The 16361-nt window shown below is 42.1% G+C and overlaps 1 protein-coding gene across 3 annotated transcripts in view; it reads right to left on the reverse strand.

Annotated features, from left to right (window-relative positions):
* Window positions 1–15220, reverse strand: part of CNOT6 (CCR4-NOT transcription complex subunit 6) — a 32819-nt gene extending 17599 nt beyond the window's left edge. For 2 of the 3 annotated variants that reach the window (XM_015641914.1, XM_015641912.1), the window contains exons 1-2: window positions 15063–15220; window positions 531–644 (exon numbers count right to left, since the gene is read on the reverse strand). In XM_015641914.1, coding sequence (XP_015497400.1) covers window positions 531–642 — 112 coding nt within the window. In that variant the 5' untranslated portion in view covers window positions 643–644; window positions 15063–15220. Of the gene's footprint in view, window positions 1–530; window positions 645–12796; window positions 13174–15062 lie in introns of those variants that run through there. The other variant, XM_015641913.1, reaches the window with a different exon arrangement.
* Window positions 15221–16361: the final 1141 nt, after the last annotated feature.

A 16361-nucleotide genomic window follows, 5' to 3' on the forward strand; every position in this document is an offset into this window, starting at 1 on the left:
ATTCTGAGCATTAACTTATTTTTCAGAAATGATTCAGGAGTTCAACGGTTTCTCAAAGCTTGCACAGATTGTAGAGGGTTTGGTGTTTGTCTTCAATCTTAAGAACAAAGAAAAATTTACAACTGCTTTTAAACAGAAAGCTTTTGCTTCATGGACTAATACCTCATTGTTAAATTACCTACAGTAAACACATACCACTGTAGATCAATCTCAACTTCACCCACTTCTCACTGACAAATTACATCTTAAATTCATGCTCTCATTCACTTCATCTCCTTGAAACACAAGAGCTCACATCCATATCCTCACCTTGACAACTTTCCTAAACATGGGGATTTCCCACTTGCCCCACCTTACCCCTCGTACAGCTCCCTGTTATCCCAGCCCCAGCTCTTCCCTTCACACACCCCCAGCTGCTATCCCGGTGTTCTGCTGCCTCACCTCAGGACAGGTAACACCACCCCACACTTGTCCAAGCCCACACTACTTGCAGTGAGTTCATAATGCAGGACCATGCCTCAGTTTCTTACCACTTATTTCCAACTCTGCCCAGTGTGATTTCTTTCCATTGGCTGCTTCCTCTGAGGACATAATTGTGTACATCCTCCGTGGATCAGGTGGATCGTACTTTTCCTTGGGCATTCCTGTTGAAACCAAAAGGCAGGTGATTAACTGGGATATTATATACTGAGAATTCTTTAAAAGGCAATTCCCATCTCAGTTAAATTTCATACTAGACTTTTGTACCAAATACTTCTCAAAGCTACAGATAATGTGCCCTTTTACAAATGTTGTTGAATGGGAAACACTGCTATAAAATAGAAAAACAGAGACTCCTAATGCTCCTAGAATTGCAGACAACAGCCTCCCCATCCCCAGTAATTTAGCAAAATATGCAAAGCAGTTTAAACGTTGTGTCCCACCACCTTCTGAGACTATGTTTTGTGTCCCTCAAAACCAGCACATCCCAGTGCAAGTACTTGTTTCCTCAACAATGAAACTTCAAAAAGGGATGATCACCACCACTGGGATCTCTCATACTCCTAGAGAACACATTTTCTAATAACTCTCATTACCTAGCAGTTCCAGGTTTACTGCAATTCTTTTCACACAAAACAGCATCAAGAAAAGAATTAAGGTTTCAAAAAGATCCTCAATTCTTTAAATCCACAAAGTGATAGGTTTTAAACCAACCTTCACCCTACTCTCTGCAATCTGAAAATATTGTACCCAAGGTATATATTTCTATCACTTTCTTCAGCCAGGTATTTAATACTGAAATTTAACTTCATTTTTCTCATTCTTTTTCACATCATTCCTGGTAACTTTATAAGACTAATTTTTCTAGGTTCATTTTACCGTACTCAATCATGCACCATGGCAGAGAAGCAAACATTCCTCTCCAACAACAGCAAGCTATAAATCAATTTATATGAAATAGAGAAATGAAACAATGCTGGCTCAAATCACACTTAAAAACACATTACAAGTAATATTATGCAATTATTCAGCAAAATACATTACAGCAATATTATAATACTACCCAAACCCACTCAATAAGCAAGCAGCTATTCTGGTCAAATTTCTAAGGACATCTTCCTACCACAAGTCTTTTAAGGCTTTCTCATTTTTTTATTTCCTGGAATTAACTGAAAAATGTTGTCATATAAAATAATCAAAGAATAACTCCTAGTATATAAGAATATCAACCAGACTTATAATCTGTTTACTGATTTTAATGAATAATGTTTACTCTGCATGTCAAACAAAACACAGAAATCCACCAAAAACTTTCTGATAACTATGCATCTTAATTAAAATAAAGATTTTAGGTATCACATGCTTACTTTAATATAACAGCTCTTTTACTAAATCAAACTCCTCCTTTCCTTTCCCACTCCCACTGCTGGTCAAAACCAGATTTCTGCAGTGAAAAGAAATTCCCCTTTAAGAAGTGAATTGTGGGTAAAAGGATCAGATTATAAATAGCAGCTGGGTGAGGCTCCTTCCAGAGTGAAGGCATTTGAGTAACCAGGGTGTGGGAATCACCAAGTGTAACACTTTTTTCATCAAACTTCACTAATTAAATGAGAGGAGAGTGGATTATTATCTCCAGAAAGGTAACCTAAGCCTAACCTCTCCCTGCAGTAACTATGCAACTGGTGCAAAAATATAAATCAGAATAATGTCATCAGAGCATCTCTTCTGAAATTTCTATGTATAATTATATATAATTCACAAAGACCACGTAGGAATGCTCCAGCTTGTCAGGAAACATTTACCTTTCTCAGACATTTACTGCTTTCTCTTCCTGCCTCTCCTTGAATTAATAAATATGTTCCAATTTTTTGAGAAGGAGGTATAGCAAAGACAGAAATCTCATTCAGTACAGAAACATGAACGCTCCCCAGAGCACACTCAATCACATGCACTAATTAACAGCTTTCCTGGTACCAGCAGTGTATCACTGCTCACTGCTAGAGAAGAGGATGACATACTTTTCCAGTGGGTTTTGTTAACGTACACTAAAACAATTAGAGATTTAAGAATTTGAGGGTTTAACACTGGATCCAGGTGATCCTGCACCCCCTGTCGCTCCATGGCACCACCCTTCCTCTCAATAAAGTTCCTGCTCTCAATGGTTTTCCCTCCCTCACTGCTGCAGCATTTCTCAGAGGATGAGTCCCTGCTGTTTAGGATTACCAGGTGCCAAAAAAGCAGCAAATTCTTGAGAGTCTCCTGGCTGAAGGAGCTGGTGCTGCCCAAGAGCATCACTGCCACCAGCCACATCTAGAATACTGGCACACCAGGCATTAGCACATCTTCATCTATCAGCCAGAACTCAGAGTTTCTCAGGAACTGGCAGGAAGGCTAAATTTAGGTTGTAACTCACACTGCAGCATAAAACACAAGCACAACACCTTGAATTGTATTTCAAAACCTGACAGCATGGAGTAGCTCAAGAAAATCAGTCTCTTTTACTGTCTCCTTTCTCCACCTCCCCAAACCCAAATTTAGCACCTGCTGAGCCGCTACAGTAAAACATAAAAGCTGAGGTAAACATCAGATTAAGTGATAGAGTTTTGTCAGAAATTTTTAGTAAGACCCATATAATAGTGTTGAACATCCTTAGAACCATTGATAACTGCAGCTCTTAACAATCATCATGGTAATTTTCAAAAGAGCTTATACCACCCGTAGCTTTCACTTGTACCAACACAGATGGTGGAAGCACCACTAATGTTAGGTTGTTATCACATACAGTAAATCAGTTTGTAAAGGAGAAAATCTTTATAACAAAGATATGACATGGCCAGACAACATAAATATAATGAAAAGGACATTAAAATATGGTTGAATACAAACACAATTGTTTACTGTCTTGTACCAGGTTATTAAAATTGTCATTATAATAGCTGTAAAAACAGAAGAGCTTGAGAGCTGCACGGAGTGTGGCTGCCCACTTCCACTGTGGCAGTACACTCAGTCCCCACATAGAATTGACACCCCTTACCCCAAAGAAACTGAGCCAAACAAGGCCAGTGAGGTCAACAGTGCACAGGGTCTGACACAGGGAATGAGAGTTCCAGCCTCCAGTGCAGATACTGCTCTAAAACCTTGTAGGGTCAGAGGGTGCTGAAAGACAGGCATTGGGACAGGGTGAGGGGCAGCAGGGACCGACAGTCCCTTCAGGGAAGGGCGACAGGGATCATGAAGAGAAGGAAAAAAACCCAAAGGTTGTTATGTCAAGGCAACCTGCTGGAAGAGAGTTGACAAAGCTGGCTACTGCAGCAGGTGGGTGATGGAGCTCTGGCTTCCCTCAGAACAGACCACTGGACACAAAGCCAAATGCTGCCAGGTCGAGCTGCACCTGCCCCGAGTGCCGCCTGTGTCCCCAGATCACAGGCATGACTGCAGCCAGGCCACGCACAGCCGGGCTGGGGCTGCGATTGTCCTGAACAATGACAGTGCCAGCAGCAGCACCACGAGCTCTGGGCTGCACTCCCAGCCACAGCACCAGGGCCACCGAGGGCACCACGGCAGGAGGAGCTGGTGGCCTGGAAAAGGACTTTCTGGAGGCCAGGCTGGGTTAGATACACTGCTCCCTGTAGAACAGAGAGAGTTCAGCTCATTGCCTGACAAGACATTTGTAATGATAAGTGTCCCTGGCTGTGGACACGTGCAAAGCAGAAGCTGGACAATAAAGTAGTTAATGCTCTAGGTGACTATGGAAATTACCAATAAATGTCTTCAAAATGAAGAAATTAGTGTGCTCTGAGTGACAGGTGAGAAAGATGATGACTTTTTTTTCTGTTCTACCCTTCTGCCATTTTTGAGAAATTGGAAGATGGTGAGAAGGAAGATTTAAACAAAATAAGTAGGTGAGCAGATACTTGGAGATTTTCTATTTTTTTAAGCACCCCAATACTACAGCAATTCTTCACTTTCTGAGATGCTTTCTACAATACCGTGATAAATTAACTCCATTTCAAGACTAAATGTATTGGACAACTCCTGTAGGCCAAGTACAATCTTTTATACTATTACTATGGATGTAGATATCAAGTTTGCCTCTAAAACATCATCTTTAAATTAGGAAAAAAAAACTTGAATCCTACAACTGTGTAGAAAATGATGAACAAGTAAGAGCAACACAGTGTTCAGACATAGTTCATAATAAGTATGGAAATAGTTGTTTCAGAATAGTTGACTGGATCAGTTGAAACTATCTATAAAACTCATTTACAAATCTGGGAGTACTATTAGAAATACTTCAAGATCACAAAGGTGAAGCATTACAGCTCTGCTTCTGAAACTTCCTAAGACATGTTGGTGACTTCTTTTGACTTCCCCTCCTCCCCCTTTACTTGCTTTTACTTGTCACTAACACACTAATGCAGATCAGGAGATAGCCAGAAGGGGAAAGTAAACAAAATAGCACCACACCTGATCAAGTGCAGAATTACTCAAACTTTTTGCTACTTTAATTAAAAACAGTGAATAAACAATGCAAATCTAGATCTAATAAAGTAAGAAGTAACAAGACAATTGGACAATATTTTCCATTTGTTGATGCAGTACAGTACTACTTGCCAAATAAATTACTTCTCAACTGCTGAAAAGTAGCAGGATAGAAAGCAATCTATTAAGTTGCTCAAAGATTTCATAAGAAAACAATAGCACATATGAGAAACTCTTTTTCCCTTTCTCTCTCCAAACCCTCAATTGGAAGCTCACCCCAGACCATTCTTTTGTAACCTTGTGCCTTTAACCCTGAAGCTCTTTTCCATGCAATCCAAAGTTTCACTTAAAAATGGGTTCCAATGACCTTCCCCGCAAATATAAATGTTTCTTAAACTGATTGGTCTGTTTTGAATTCAAAGTTAATTTAGGATCCTCCACACCCTCTACCACTTGCACTGTGGTTTTACAATGCATGAAGGAGAACTAAGCTGGTCCTGCTGCAGTTCCTCCTCCCCAAGACCCTGTATTTCCACTTCACTCTTGCATCAGCACTGACTTTTGTCTGATAACACAAGAGCTGGTGAAGAGAATTAAACTGTCTAAGGGCAGAAGAAGAAAAAAAATACATATTTAAAAGAGATTAGCTTCCTGTGTTATTATTCCTGTATAGCAGAAATGTATGTGTGGATTTGATGCTGCTGAAGTCAGGACACCATCATAATGGCACTTTTGACCACACTGGCACAAAATCTCTTCTCCCATAGCAGGAAACAAACTCTTGTTTCCAGTTACCCTCACCCAGTTAAACAGTAACACTGAACAAAGTCTGAAATCCTAACTGAAGGCAAAGTACATTGCTTTTTAGATAACTTAAGGCTGCAGCAGGTCTAGCAATGTATAGGCTAATCGGATGTGTTAACCTGTATTGAAAGGGTTAATTTCTACTGTTGAACTTTATTAGGATTAACAGGAATTTCTGCTTTCAACTCCAAACAGTGACCCTCTTCAAAGGGAACAGAAGTACCTCTAAAAGAGAGCTACTACACTTCAGAAAAAAAATCTTCAAGGTAATTTCATAGTGATGTATTCAGTTTTACTATAAAACTGCAGATTTGCTCACTAGCCTTTCTTTAAAAAGTGTTTTTCCAACATGAATCAAGCTTGCTGCTTTCCCTGTCCTGTCACTAGTGGTGCTTTACCCAGCAAGTCATAAATTTCTATAGGAACTTAATTACATTTCAGCTTGAAGTACAGGCAATAAGCAACAACATTGTCCCTGGCCAGGATGACAAGGTGCAACATCTGGCACCTCCTCACAGAAAAGCCACAGTGGCTTGAACAGGGCTTATGATAAAGGTCAGTCCCTGCAGAATTTACACGCTTGATGTGATGAGTTGAGTCAATGACTGAATTTATCCTCAACCCGTTCCATGCCTGGGCAACAAACCTGAGAGTGATGTCAATACTGGAAACTGATGGAAAATATTCATGGGCAAGACACCAGGATGAGGAAAGTAAACAAATACCCAATGCATCCCAGCTAAACCTCAAGTGCCCTGTGAAGTACATTTAAAGTATTTCAGCTAAATTCTTATTTAAAATGATTTGGCATCACCCCACCTACCTAAGGTACAAAACTAGAGACTTGGATACCTTTTCTGTATCCTGATACTGTTCCTAAAAAGCCTTCTAAATTTCATGTTATCTTATTTCTATAAATGTCTTATTCAAAACATACTAAATTGAAGCTTTTTTTTTTTAAAAAAATCTTACTATATGCCTGTAGTTTTGTATTTTCCAACTACTAGCAGGTATACACCATAATATAGAAAAATACTTGCATTCTACTCTAAAATATGACTTGCTACATAATGTACATTTTGTTGCAATGTAGTATACAATATATATTTATGTTACACATATTTTATACAAAATATATTTTCCTACAGTATATTATAACATGCAACATAAGTGCAAAATATATTTTGCTACAATATACAAGCAGATAAACCAAAATTCAGGAAAGCAGATGTGAGTCATCACAAAAAAAAAAAAAAAAAGAAAAAAGAAATAATTGAATCTGCCTCAGAATTAAGATATCCATGCTAGAGTACATTAAAACTGAAATCACAAATATTCTGAATAAGCAGAAATTTAAGGGCTTGCTTATCTATTGAAATACAACCTTACATTTAACTTTGTAAGCATGAACCAAATCCCTCTATTGAAATATATACAAGAAAACACCAGTGTTGCAAGAAACCACATATTTATTTTTTCCCTACTTGAAGTATGCTACTTCAAGGCAAATATCAAGTCTGTTGTGTAAACACCTATTATTTGTAGGCTAGTACAAACACTCTTGGCATTTTATTTGAAAAAAGCCATGTGTTTTTTTTACAGTATTTGGTATTGAAAAAATAAGGCTAGGAAAAATCCGATTGGGAAATCAGCTGAAGGCCAACACCTGAATTTTTCAGAACACATGCTGTAAGTTCAAAATTTCCTTTTTCCTAGTGTGGGGAGGGATGCCATGTACCAGCTGTGGGCACAGGCAGAACTGCAGCAGCACAAGGACAACTCATGAAACACACCCCACTCCCAGAAGACTCAGCTATAACATGTGGGAAAGTGTCAAGATCCCTTTAACCCAATTTATAGCTAATGTTGGAATAATTTAAATTAAAATTATAAAAAAAGCTGTTGAGTCAACACAAAGTCAATTGATTCATTCCAAGTACTTTTTCACTTGCTAAGATCACATTTTAGTGGCTGTTAGCTTATTAAGATTTAATGGCTTCATCAGGGATGTAATACTTCTCCATCCTATTTTGAGGACTTCTAAAACTGTAATTTTACATGACTGCAAATACAAACCCACGAGTTACCCTTCCTCTTTTTCAGACTTAAGATAATGCTGTGGGATGTGAACATGCATGTGAACACGTATAATAATAAATTCAAGATAATCATTAAGTCAATATCCATTCATTCATGTAAGTGTATCTGGAATATTTCTAATCAGATGAGTTATTTGAATTTGCATATGTAAGCTCTACTAGAGAAAACTCAGAAGCTGACAAATGCTTTAATATTCTTTTTAAAATCTATAAAGCTGTTAAAGTTCAGCAAACCCCTTAATCTAGCCAAAGCTGACTAAAATGAAACATAACCCTCCAGAAACTCAAGCAAAGCATCCTGGTTCAGATAAACTAGGCCATAAATGTCAAAGGATTTACTTGCTGTCTTCAAATCAGGAAGGCTCCATTAGACTAGAGAGCACTGACTAGAACAGGCTTTAAATTTTGTTAAGTTCAAAACTCAGTAATTTCCAATTTTTAAGAAGGGCATATTAAATTTTGACCTGCAGGTACTTTAAATTTAATTAAGATTTCTTTGTCCTTCATAACTACTTGTTTATAGAAATGCAAACTGCCTGGTTCCAGCTAGCAGTGGCAGGCATAGGGAGGATGTCATTTTCCCAGCTTATACTTTTTCTTCCCAACCCCTGCCTATTATGACTTCCCCCAGATAAGCAATGTGCAGCCCTTTATTTCAATGGTGTACATGTAATCTTTCAAACCTTGCATAGTGTGAAAAACTTGCTTACCATCATTTCACTAATGCAAAGAAGCAATTGCCACTTCCATGTTCAGCTGCTATAAAAACTAGTTTAGATTCAAAAGAGAACTCTAAAATGGTCAGAGTACAAAGGGCACAATTGGGGACAGAGGTCCTCCTTGACAGCTCCATCTTCTAGACAGACCTCCAAGACAGACCTGTTTTATCAGACTCATGGAAAAACCCCTCCCCACTCCTTACCCTGAACAACATATAATCATTACAAATACAACGTCCAAATGTTCTCAGTGTTGCAAACATGGTCCAGATGATTAGAACAGTTCTTAATTATCAGAAATTGTATCTAATTATGACTATAGTAAAAGGCTGCTGTATACAAAACAAGCACTAACACAAAACCAAATTGCAAAGCAAAGACTGACCTTAACTGGTACCCTGGGAGCCACATTGGCTAGTTAATGAGTACTACACAACCTTCAGCTTTTTGCACATTCTGTTAGTGTGTTCTGAAACTCCCATATATTAAAGAGATGTCAGGTTCACTAATTACTTTAAGAATTTAAATAAATTGCATTGCATTACAGAATTGTATACTGTACAAGTCAGATGGAACCTAAAAGACCAGCTTTAGAAAGGAAGAGTTGTGTTGTAAAACATTTAGCCTCAGGTTTTATAAACGTAGGCAGAAAGACCAAGGCTTAAAAGCTTCACCTACAAATGTCTCTAGAAAGCTGAGAATAGTCTTAACACTCCAAAACATTAATATAATACAACTCCCACTCCACTGGTAGTATCAAATAATATTTGACTATTCAGTTATGATTGTTCACAATATATGGAACATTGATTCTTGTTTACCGGACCTAGTGCAAAATTTCTTATCTTGGTCCGACTCAGCAAGCTATTCTAAATACTGGCACATGCACCAACAAGTTCCTTACCACATTTTCCTTTATGTGTCTGCAGAATGCTTACCACACTTACGTTGTTTCATGGGGGAAAACCAAAAGTCACCACACAAAACATTATTTCTTAGTCTTACAACAGAACTAAGGAGTAAGAGAGAACTCAGCTACTTTAAATGAAGTTTGGACATGAGCTCATTTGCAGCATTCCTGCTAAAGAACTGAACTTGAGCTTGACAAGAGATGTCAGTATCTAAACCCAAAAATCTCTGCCTTCCTAGAACACCATTTCTAGATACCTAAATGCATGTCAGTATTAGAGCTGCTAAACTAACTGAAGGTCAGGATGTTACAGAACCCATTGCACAGCTGATGCTCTACCCACCTAGCCACATCCTGACAGCAAGCAAATTATTCACAGATTGGTTTTACTTCAAATTTAATCAACAAGCCTGAAATTGTTTTTCTACAACCATGCTCTTGTGCGGCAAAGCCAACTCAGGACCTCTTTCCTGTCCCCATAATCCACTGTATCACCTCTTTCAGTTGTGTTGATGCAGCTGTTTGTGAGACAATACTGAAAACCAAAAATCAGCTAAGAAATGGGGTTTAGAGATTGTGGGGGTTGGGAGTTTTTTTTAATAACCAAGTATCACTGCTCAGCCTTGTCACTGACTGTTTTTGAGCATTACTCTGACTACAGTTGTACTGACATGGATGATGTGGATTTAATGAGCAACCAAAGTAGCAGCTTTCCAAATTCTGCTACCAGAGAGAAATCCTGACATACATCAGAAGAAACCAAGAGGTGATCTAGTCCACTGTTCCCTATATAGAAAGTACCTATGCCATGACTGGCCATTGTAAATCTCCAGAGGTGGATCTTTCATCATGTTCCTCATCAAAACAGGATTCCTTACTAGTTTTAATTATTCTTCACACTTATTACTTGTTCCTAAAAGCTCTCATTCCTGAAAATACTCTGCAGATGAATTGTGATTAATGCTGCACTGAAATTTCTCTTAATCCACAGGACCTTTGCTTTGTCACACAAAACTCCTCTGTTGGGTGAGCAATTGTTAAAACCTCTTTAAAACAACATTTAAAAGTATTAATGGTCAGAGTGTGGCATAAAATTTCTCAATACTTTTTATATTCAGCCATTATGATGCCATTTCCTTGCTCTGACGGGTGATACACATCAGATGGTTGACAGCCAATCCTGGTGGTGTTTTAGTTTAGTTTCAAGCCTTCCATCTTTGTACATCTTGGCTAAACACGGCCTTTGTTGCAAGAATCACATGAAAGATCTGTCTCTGAAGCAAGTTTTTTCCTGATCCCTGACTTTGCAAACTGATCTATGCACAGAGATACTTTTGAGGAGAAGCATTTAGGTCAGATCAATGTGCAGGATCTACATCTCACCCATCAATACACTCCAAAATAGCTCAAGCAATAAAGCTGCATAATATTTGTAACATGCAGGATATGACATTATTGTATACTCCTGGTCTCCTAACCATGGCAAGATGCTGCACCCTCATGACAGTATCCATCACTCAAACTGCTTCAGCATGTTCTAGAAAACTCCAATCTTCCAACTAAAACTGCCGCCTTGCTAAGGGAAAGGGGGAAGCTCACAGGATGCTTTGGAGATTATAAAATGGAACAAAAACTTTAGGAAGGTCTTCAGGTAAGGAGCCCCCTTCACTTGCAGAATAAAGGCTGCATACCAGGAACATGAACTAAAATGCACAAGAGAGCCATCCAAATATCCAGGCAGTGATCACAACATCGAGTTGGCAGTCTCCACATAACAGCAGCATTCCAAGTAAAAAAAAAACTAAAGTCAAATCAATCTCTACCTGCAGATCTCCCTTGTAGCACAAACTGGAATCCTAACAGCAAGTATTTTAGTTCTAAAATAAACAACTGCATATATTTACTGCTCCTAGTCCCTCCTTGATTCATACACTAGAAAAAAGGCCTCCAAGGCATTAATGAAAGGATTCATGTTGCAGTCTTACAAAAGGAAAAATTGAGTTGTTGCCAATCTTTTTTTTAAACAAGCACCATCTTGGAAGTGCAATTAGCAACTAAAAGTACATGTTAAGCATTTAAACAGGTTTTTCTTTGGGACCTGCCTAAGCATTTGTAAACTCTTGTTTGAGACGTCAGCTGCAGAAATTGCTCCATGTAGAAACTGTGAGTGCAGGTCCCCAAGCTTATGCCAAGACTGCCTTGTTGAGTGGACTTGTACAACCCAATTTCAATGTAAGAACATAAATTATGTCACTTAACACAATGCTAATAATCTTGCAGGGTATTGTACAATAATCACACTTCCAAATGTGAAGCACAAACACTTTAGAAGGAACAAAACAGATTAAACCCTGCAGTGACTCAGTTTGAGCAATTTATGCATAAAGCTTTCAAAAATACACCATGGAGAAGGCTAAATTTAGACTGGAATCAGTAATGTCAGTGTTTTGACATGGGAAATAGTGTAAAACCTCAATATACAGATTGAAAACCCTAGATACTTTGTATGCAACTGGGCATGGGTCAACCTGTGCCTCATGTAACTAGGACTAAAATCTGAAGGTTGGTTGGGTCTGTTGTGAATATTCTTGTGGTGTTTTAAGATCACCAGCAGCTTTTTAAAGCCCACCATATACAACTGCAATCTTTCAATACTTAAATGTATTTCCTGAAAATAAAACCCCTATAGAAATAAGTGTCAATTCTTGTACATCCCTTCAGTTCTGAAGGCTGAAAGGCATCCTCATTCCTAAATATTCTGTGCAGCATCTTTGCCTAACGTGGCCCCATTTGAGACTAGGATATAACAGTCAAACTGCACACACACTAGTGTACAGCCAAAAGGACACAACAAAACCAAGTAATAATAATTTAAAACTCAACAGTCTGTTAGCAAGCAGAACCAGGGCCTCTGCAACTGGGACTGCACAAGTAGATGGAAGAATTCTGGTTCACCACATGGACTCCTGGCATGGTGGTGAACCAAACAGTATGGCACAGTGCACTACAAACACTGATATTTAAGTTTTTTTTGTAATAGATTAACAGAACCATTTTTGTTTATACAGCCATGATTTCAAACATAGATTCTTTTGTTCATATTTTGGGAAAGAATTTTTAGTTTGCTCAGTCTTGGAACCATTTTAAAGACAGTGGTTTCCATCACAAACTTTGCACTTGGTTAAAAGGTCTTCCTAGTATCTAGTACAGCCCTATCTTGAAAAGGTACTGTGGTCATTCAGTTTGTGACCCTTCATAACATGTTTTCAAGTCTTCATGTATAAAATGTCAGATGTATTTACCTGCCCAGGCAGTATTACAGTTTCATCTATCTTTGTATTTCAGTTCTTCCTCTAAAATTCAAGCACAATAAACAGCCTGAACATGAGACTGTATTCAGAGTTCAACTTCAGAATGCAAACAGAAAGGAGATGCATGGCAGGATCCTTTTTAAACATGGGCTGATCCAAGTGATTCAGGTGAAAAGTGAACAAAGAGTTAATCCAAATGCGAAGGGCTCCATTTCAGTAATAGCATGAATAAACCCCCACAGAAGGCTCCATTGCTAGCAGCAAACTCCACAGAGTCCAGATGAACCAGCAGGAAGAACAGAGGGCGGATAATCCTGTAAAATTACCCCAGTGGAAATGCTGATAAATTCCCAATTACGAGACCTGCTCTAGAATGAAAAAAAACGCAAGATACAATACAATTACCAGTCAACACTTGCACATCTTTGTATTTAAGCCAGACAAATACCACAGGTATTTCTTAATCCCTTGGATTTTGAATTAGCTACCCACTGTGGCGAAATCTAGATTATGAAAAAAAGCCCCAGAAATCAAATGAAAAAATAGGCAATCTGCAACTCTAGTTACAAAGCAAATACCCATCCATGAAGTTCTATTTTCAGTAATACAATTTGCTATGCATTTGTGGAAATACAGATGGCTGCATTGAAAAACAAACAAACAAAAAAACAAAAAGCAAAATAAACTAAAACTAAAACCCAATAAAACCTTCAGCTTACTGCATTTGTTTTGAATATACTTCTTATACTACACAAAGCAAAGCAGCACAGAATCAGGTTGGAGAAGATCTCTAAGATCATCGAGTGCAACCTAGGACTACAACCTAGTAGGTTTCCTATGAATTTTTAATGTTCGTGGAAAAATTGCTGATAAAATACGTGTTCACCATAGATACCAAGGCAGAGACAGGTGCATTAAGTATCTCCTTTTTTAAGCCTTGTCTAATCCCAGGCTTATCGCTCTCCATAAAATTCTGGAGGAGGAAAGCCTGTCCTGTGAGCCCCAAGACGGAGCGGGGGGTGCGGGAGCTGCCCACCGCCCGCTCCCCCGCACGATGAGGTTCCGCAGGCAGCCCAGGCGCTCATTCCCCGTGCCCCAGCCGAGGCAGCGACCCCGTTCGGACACGGAACGACGGACAGACCGCTACAATCCCGATCCCAGCCCCGGCGCCCCGCGCCCCAATTCCCTCTGTTTATCCCTGCATGCGCCTGTCCCGCGGCCTCCCGCACCCGCCCCCCGCGCCTCCCCATTGGCCGCCGCCGCTGCCACTCACAGCCCCCGCGGCCCCGCATTGGCCGCCGCCGCTGCCACTCAGGGCCGCCGCCCGCCCCGCCGCTCCCTCCGCCGGAACGAGCGAGCGGCGCTCCGGCCCCGGCGCCAGCGCGGCCGCGGCTCCCGCTGCCGGCGGGGCGGGGAGGGACGGGAGGGCGGGCGGCTGCCGCGGCTCCTTCCGGAGCAGGCGAAGCGCTCCGCTGACAGGCAGCGCTGCCGCCCCTCGGTGCGCGCCCAGCCAGGCGGATCGGCCTCCGGGGAGGCAGCGGCGCGGTGCGCCGTGCGCGGAGGGTGGACGGGCAATTCCCCCGATTGATGTCATTTCCCTCGGCCTTTTGTTTAATTATTTTAAACTCAAATTGCACGGTGAGGAAAAAAAAATTAAAAAAAACCAACAAAGACAACAAAACCTACCAGCACCAATAATAACAACAACAACGAAAAAAAACCCAACCAAAACCCAACAAAAACAACAAACCGAAAATACACAACAACTTCAGGCTTCCAGATGCCATTATACTAATTTATCTTAATTGCCTCTCCGATGCAAACAGAGCCGGGCTCCTGCGCGGCGCCGCCCGGCCCGGCTCCCTCCCAGCCTCCTTCCCTGCCTCCCGCTCGCCGGTGGGCGCTCGCGGGGCTCGGCCCGGGGGTGCGGAGCGCCCTCCCCGCCGCCCCCGCTCCGAAAGCCGCCGTTCCCCGCCGCCTCCCCGGGCGCGGAGCCTCTCCCGGCGGTCCCCGCAGCAGCGGCTGCCCAGGCCCAGCACAGCCCCCCCCGGAATCCCCCCGCGCCCAGAGGGGCCTCGGCCCCCCCTGACACCTCCAAACGACGCGGAGCGGGGGCTGCTCCCCGCCGAGCCCGGGGGTCCCCCCTGGCCGTGCTACCGCCGGTCCCCCCCCGCCCCCCTCAGCGCACTCCCCCCGCAGCGCTGCCCCCCCCGGGCAGAGCCCCCCGCTCCGGGTCGGGCGCCGGGGCCGCCCCTACCTGTGGCTGCAGCATCCCCGTCCCCCCGCCGCCCTCGCTCCGCCGCCTGCCTGGCTCTTTGTTTCCTGCCGCGGGCCGGACGGGAGAGCGGCTCCCCCCCGCCTCCTCCTCACACTCATTGAAAGCAAACAAGCATCATGGCGGCGCTGGCGGCGGCGGCGGCTGCGGGCGGGCCGGCCCCCCTCCTCCTCCTCCGCCTCCTTCTCCTCCTCCTCCTCCTTCCTCTCCTCCTCCTCCTCCTCCTCCTGCGCTCCGCTCCGATCTCCGCCCCACCTGCCCAGGCCGCCCGCACTGCGCGCACGCTCCGCGGCCGCGGAGGGAGCCGGGGAGGGGGCGGCAGGGCCGGGGGGGATGCGGAGGGAGGAGTTTGGAGCGTGTTTGGGGGTACGGCCGCAGGAACGCGGCGGGGGGAAAAGTGGGGAAAAGTAACCAGCCCACTGGTTACTGCGGTGTAAGGCTCGTAAGCCGTGCAGATGGTCTGTGGCAGAGAAGGGGTTCCTAGCAGGAGCCCAAGGAAGGAGAATGGGAATAGTTAGTTGTTTGGAAAAGAACTTTTAAATTCGCCTGCAAAAGCCCAAGTGGGGAATTCAGCCTTGAAGCGGATGAGCTCAGATATGGTGCAGGTGATAGGCCGGACACCTTTTTGAAAACAGAACATATCTTACATGTCCGTGTCTTTAATGGTAAACCAGTCCCTTGGATCCTTCACTGTGACATGCTCAGGAACAATGTTTACTGTGAAATGTCCCCCAGAATCACCAGCAGCACCTTTCTGAAATTCAGATTGCAGCTAACATCATTTTCTTCATGAACTGGTTACTGGGTGCAAACCAAGATATTTAGAAAAATTAAGTACATTCTCATTAAATGTTATTACTACTGTCCCTGTACAGCAAGAGTTTATGATGAGAGATGCCAAGTGAAATGATGGTGGGGAAGTGCCATCCATGGTGTAATATTAGCAAAGCTCCTAAATAATGACTTCCAAATTAAAGATTTTGTCAGTTTTTCAGAGAGCTGAAATGCTGAAGCATTGATGATGCTGCAGCAAATGAGCACTTGGTACGCACCACTTCATCCAAGGGAATAGTGAAGACAAAGACACTGTCCCAGATACAGAACCCCGTTTCTGATCCAGGAAAGCTGAATAGGAATTGAGGCCTCCATTTAGGTATAACTGGATATGTATCTGGAAATAAATGGCACTTACACTGTTGTGCAGTGAGACATTCTCTTTTAACATAATGTGAAAGAGGATGGTAGCAGGTCCAGCTTCTGAGGAACACCACTGCCATCCAT

Source organism: Parus major, chromosome 13, assembly GCF_001522545.3.
Source record: "Parus major isolate Abel chromosome 13, Parus_major1.1, whole genome shotgun sequence".
Lineage (NCBI taxonomy): Eukaryota > Metazoa > Chordata > Aves > Passeriformes > Paridae > Parus > Parus major.